This window comes from Leptodactylus fuscus, chromosome 4, assembly GCF_031893055.1.
Source record: "Leptodactylus fuscus isolate aLepFus1 chromosome 4, aLepFus1.hap2, whole genome shotgun sequence".
NCBI lineage: Eukaryota > Metazoa > Chordata > Amphibia > Anura > Leptodactylidae > Leptodactylus > Leptodactylus fuscus.
In genome coordinates, this window is record NC_134268.1 from 117,830,976 (window position 1) to 117,836,975 (window position 6,000).

General features: G+C 43.9%; 1 protein-coding gene across 1 annotated transcript in view; it reads right to left on the reverse strand.

Moving 5' to 3' along the window:
• MARCHF11 (membrane associated ring-CH-type finger 11) overlaps window positions 1–3,803 on the reverse strand; it is a 62,291-nt gene extending 58,488 nt beyond the window's left edge. The window contains exon 1 of the mRNA XM_075270984.1: window positions 3,539–3,803. Within this exon, the coding sequence (XP_075127085.1) occupies window positions 3,539–3,721 (183 nt within the window). The 5' untranslated portion in view covers window positions 3,722–3,803. The remainder of the gene's footprint in view (window positions 1–3,538) is intronic.
• Between the last annotated feature and the right edge of the window lie 2,197 nt (window positions 3,804–6,000).

The following is a 6,000-nucleotide window of genomic DNA, read 5'->3' on the forward strand; positions in this document are numbered from 1 at the left end:
ACCTGTGTACAGTATCAGCTGTGATTGTGTATTTGTGGTGTACTGCAGCATGTGCACAGTATCTGCTCTGATTGTGTATGTGTAGTATATAATTACCACAAGTACTAAGTACAGTACAATTACCTGCGTACAGTATAAGCACAGGATGTGTACATAGGATATGGATTTATGGTACATTACTGCCTCTATACAGTATAAGCACAGGATGTGTACATAGGATATGGGTTTATGGTACATTACTGCATGCGTACAGTATAAGCACAGGGTCTGTACATAGGATATGGATATATGGTACATTACTGCCTGCGTACAGTATAAGCACAGGGTCTGTACATAGGATATGGGTTTATGGTACATTACTGCCTGCGTACAGTATAAGCACAGGGTCTGTACATAGGATATGGATTTATGGTACATTACTGCCTGCGTACAGTATAAGCACAGGGTCTGTACATAGGATATGGATTTATGGTACATTACTGCCTCTATACAGTATAAGCACAGGATGTGTACATAGGATATGGATGTATGGTACATTACTGCCTGTGTACAGTATAAGTACAGGGTCTGTACATAGGATATGCATATATGGTACATTACTGCCTGCGTACTGTATAAGTACAGGGTCTGTACATAGGATATGGATATATGGTACATTACTGCCTGCGTGCAGTATAAGCATAGGATGTGTACATAGGATATGGATATATGGTACATTACTGCCTGCGTACAGTATAAGCACAGGATGTGTACATAGGATATGGGTTTATGGTACATTACTGCATTCGTACAGTATAAGCACAGGGTCTGTACATAGGATATGGGTTTATGGTACATTACTGCATGCGTACAGTATAAGCACAGGGTCTGTACATAGGATATGGATATATGGTACATTACTGCCTGCGTACAGTATAAGCACAGGGTCTGTACATAGGATATGGGTTTATGGTACATTACTGCCTGCGTAAAGTATAAGCACAGGGTCTGTACATAGGATATGGATTTATGGTACATTACTGCCTGCGTACAGTATAAGCACAGGGTCTGTACATAGGATATGGATTTATGGTACATTACTGCCTCTATACAGTATAAGCACAGGATGTGTACATAGGATATGGATGTATGGTACATTACTGCATGCGTACAGTATAAGCACAGGGTCTGTACATAGGATATGGATATATGGTACATTACTGCCTCTATACAGTATAAGTACAGGGTCTGTACATAGGATATGCATATATGGTACATTACTGCCTGCGTACTGTATAAGTACAGGGTCTGTACATAGGATATGGATATATGGTACATTACTGCCTGCGTGCAGTATAAGCATAGGATGTGTACATAGGATATGGATATATGGTACATTACTGCCTGCGTACAGTATAAGCACAGGATGTGTACATAGGATATGGGTTTATGGTACATTACTGCATTCGTACAGTATAAGCACAGGGTCTGTACATAGGATATGGATATATGGTACATTACTGCCTGCGTACAGTATAAGTACAGGGTCTGTACATAGGATATGGGTTTATGGTACATTACTGCCTGCGTACAGTATAAGCACAGGGTCTGTACATAGGATATGGATTTATGGTACATTACTGCCTGCGTACAGTATAAGCACAGGGTCTGTACATAGGATATGGATTTATGGTACATTACTGCTGCGTGCAGTATAAGCACAGGATGTGTACATAGGATATGGATGTATGGTACATTACTGCCTGCGTACAGTATAAGCACAGGATGTGCACATAGGATATGGATGTATGGTACATTACTGCCTGCGTACAGTATAAGCACAGGATGTGTACATAGGATATGGATGTATGGTACATTACTGCCTACGTACAGTATAAGCACAGGATGTGTACATAGGATATGGATTTATGGTACATTACTGCCTGCGTACAGTCTCAGCACAGGATGTGTACATAGGATATGGATTTATGGTACATTACTGCCTGCATACAGTCTCAGCACATGATGTGTACATAGGATATGGATGTATGGTACATTACTGCCTCTATACAGTATAAGCACAGGATGTGTACATAGGATATGGATTTATGGTACATTACTGCCTCTATACAGTATAAGCACAGGATGTGTACATAGGATATGGATTTATGGTACATTACTGCCTGCATAAAGTCTCAGCACAGGATGTGTACATAGGATATGGATATATAGTACATTACTGCCTGCGTACAGTATAAGTACAGGGTCTGTACATAGGATATGGATATATGGTACATTACTGCCTGCGTACAGTATAAGCACAGGATGTGTACATAGGATATGGATGTATGGTACATTACTGCCTGCATACAGTATAAGCACAGGATGTGTACCTATGGATATATGGTACATTACTGCCTCTATACAGTATAAGCACAGGGTCTGTACATAGGATATGGATATATGGTACATTACTGTCTGCGTACAGTATAAGTACAGGGTCTGTACATAGGATATGGATTTATGGTACATTACTGCCTGCATACAGTATAAGCATAGGATGTGTACATAGGATATGGATTTATGGTACATTACTGCCTGCGTACAGTATAAGTACAGGGTCTGTACATAGGATATGGATTTATGGTACATTACTGCCTGCATACAGTATAAGCACAGGATGTGTACATAGGATATGGATTTATGGTACATTACTGCCTGCGTACAGTATAAGTACAGGGTCTGTACATAGGATATGGATTTATGGTACATTACTGCCTGCATACAGTATAAGTACAGGATGTGTACATAGGATATGGATTTATGGTACATTATTGCCTCTATACAGTATAAGCACAGGATGTGTACATAGGATATGTATTTATGGTACATTACTGCCTCTATACAGTATAAGCACAGGGTCTGTACATAGGATATGGATATATGGTACATTACTGCCTGCATACAGTATAAGTACAGGGTCTGTACATAGGATATGGATTTATGGTACATTACTGCCTGCATACAGTATAAGTACAGGATGTGTACATAGCATATGGATATATGATACATTATTGCCTCTATACAGTATAAGCACAGGATGTGTACATAGGATATGGATATATGGTACATTACTGCCTCTATACAGTATAAGCACAGGGTCTGTACATAGGATATGGATATATGGTACATTACTGCCTGTGTACAGTATAAGTACAGGGTCTGCACATAGGATATGGATATATGGTACATTACTGCCTGCGTACTGTCTCAGCACAGGATGTGCACATAGAAGGTATACAGTATTTGTGGTACCATATATCTCCACTTCTGTAAAGTGTCAGCTCTGTATCCATTTCTGGTATACTTGATGGATCAGTAGATGGATCCCATAGTTATCCCATACATGCCAGGTGTGTAATAGGGAATGTCAGGCAGCAGGTGCCGGGTACATCATCCATCAATATGTGTATGGCAGGACTATTCCAGATGGGGGATGATGTAGCAGCTCTCTCAGTCCCATTCCTAGCACTATCATGATGTCATAAGGCTTTATTACCTGCTCAGGCCCCTGGAAGCAGATCTTACATGTCGGTGGGCTGGGGGTGTCACTGCTCTCCACACTGTCCGAGTCTGTCCTGGCGTCCGTTTGAGCAGCTGTTCCCGAAGCCTCCTCCTCCGGCTCTTGTTTACCATCCCCCGGCTCGTCTTCAGGCTTGTCAGCCCCTCGCTCCTCCTGCATCCCGGCTGCAGAGGGCCGGTGCCCGGTGAGGGTGTGTGCGGCAGATGTGTGCTGGCACCGGGGTCACTGTGTGTCCGGCTCCATCACTGGAAGAGGCTACACCTCATCTGCTGGAGACATGAGGAGGAGGAGACTGACACTCGGCAGTAATACCACGCACTCACCGCCGCTCTACTCTACATGCAGACGTGTGGTCTGCGACTATAGGTGGTGGCCCCTAGCTGCAGGCTACACTCGTACTAACATGAGTGCCTGCTTATATATAGGAGTACGACCCCCACAGCCGTGCGCTTTCATATATACTGGAGTTATAACGCCATAACACCCATATACCTGGTAGGCGCTGATGACTTCCGCGGGGGCGTGTCTCTTACTAACTGTCACCTAGACGTCATTAACCGTGTCCCTGAATGAGCCATTAGTCACCTGTATAGCTAGTTAAGGAATGGTAGATAAGGGCTCTTGTACAGACTTTGTAGTGGGGGCCAGGACTACCACATTACTAGAGATAGATCCTTGTTTAGTAGCCCACAACCCAATCTCATTCATTTTCCAGACATTTGTAAAGTAACTTTTTGTTACAGATAGAGGATTTTTTGAATATCTCTCATCCAGCTTGTAACATATACAGCCCCAATTCTACTATTGTGATTACAGATAGTCACTGGCATAATCTTTGGTAGGCTGTAGCCCATTTTTGGCATTTCTTTGGCACATCCTGTTGCATCTACTTTTGCTTTGCTAGACATGTGGGTGTGGATTCTCAGAAAAAAAAGAGACTATGCTTAAATGTGCCACGATGCACCAAAGTAGTACTGTAAAATACTTGTTTAAAGTCAATGAATTATAAGGTGGTAAAACCCTAGGCTAGACAGTGTAAATATACGCCACATTTAAAGGGATTCAATCATTCAAATTGAATTTTTTTCTCCCTAACATGTAGGAATAGCCTTAAAGGGGTTGTCCCGTCGCAAGGATCCTATCTATAATGCTTGTAAATGTGAATGTAAGACTTTTCCTAAATACATTGCTTCAGCAGAACTCCTTTGTTTGTCCACTATCTTACTTTATTCATTTTTTTGTGGCCACAGCCCTGACCTAGCTGCTCCTGAGTCAAGTGATGTATCTGCTGCTCTCAGGGGGGAGGGAGGAGGGGCTAAGTGCACGGGAGCGAGCCTGGAAGGGGGGGTAGTTTACCCTTTGGGGGAAGGGGCCGCCAATGCAGGGTTAGACGCCGGCACAGGTGAAGCCAGCAACATCTCTATGCTTCTGCCCTGCATGAAGCAAGCAGCGGCAGAGGCGATGCTGTTATTCCGGGCGGGAGCGGAGGAGCGGAATAACAGCATCGCTTCTGCTTGCTTCATGCAGGGCAGAAGCATAGCGATGTTGCTGGCTTCACCTGTGTCGGTGTCTAACACTCCCCGGCATCCGCTGTAATAGAGGCTGTAATAGAGGCGGATGTCGGCACAGCTGAAGCCAGCAACATCGCTATGCTTCTGCCCTGCATGAAGCAAGCAGAAGCGATGCTGTTATTCCGCTCCTGGGTCACATATGCAAAGCCAAGCGGCGAGATGCCGCCGGCCCTGCGTGCACGCTCATACACCAGTCTAGCCTTCACAATGCAGACCCGGCACCCTGTCGGGTCTGTATTTGCATTGTGAAGGCTAGACGGTCTATGAGCGCGCACGCAGGGCCGGCGGCATCTCGCCGCTTGGCTTTGCATATGTGACCCCGCCCACCAATGACGAGACGAAGCCGGAAGACAGAAGATTTTAGAGGAACGAAGACGGGTGAGTATGCGACGTGGGAGTACCCCTTTAAGAAAGGCTATTCTTTTCCTAACTTTAGATGTCTTCTCCATGCCGCCATTCCGTAGATATCCTGGTTTTCTTCGATATGTAAATGACTTTTCTCGCAGCACTGGGTGCGTCCCCAGTGCTGCGCAAAAACTCTCCAGCGCCGACCTCAGTCTTCCTCTGACACGACTCCCCCGATGTCTTCTTCTGTCGGCTTCTTCTGGATTTAAAATTCATGCATGCGCAAGTGCATGTCTGTGTACATTTTCTTGTGGCTGGTTACACAGTATGCTCATGTAAGCGGCCACAAGAAAATGGCTGCAAACATGAGCATAAAATAGCCTTTCAAAAAGCTATGTAAATACAGTGTTGGCAAAAAATATTGGCACCCCTGCAATTCTGTCAGATAATACTCAGTTTCTTCCAGAAAATGATTGCAAGCACAAACTCTTTGGTATTAATATCTTCATTTATTTTGCTTGC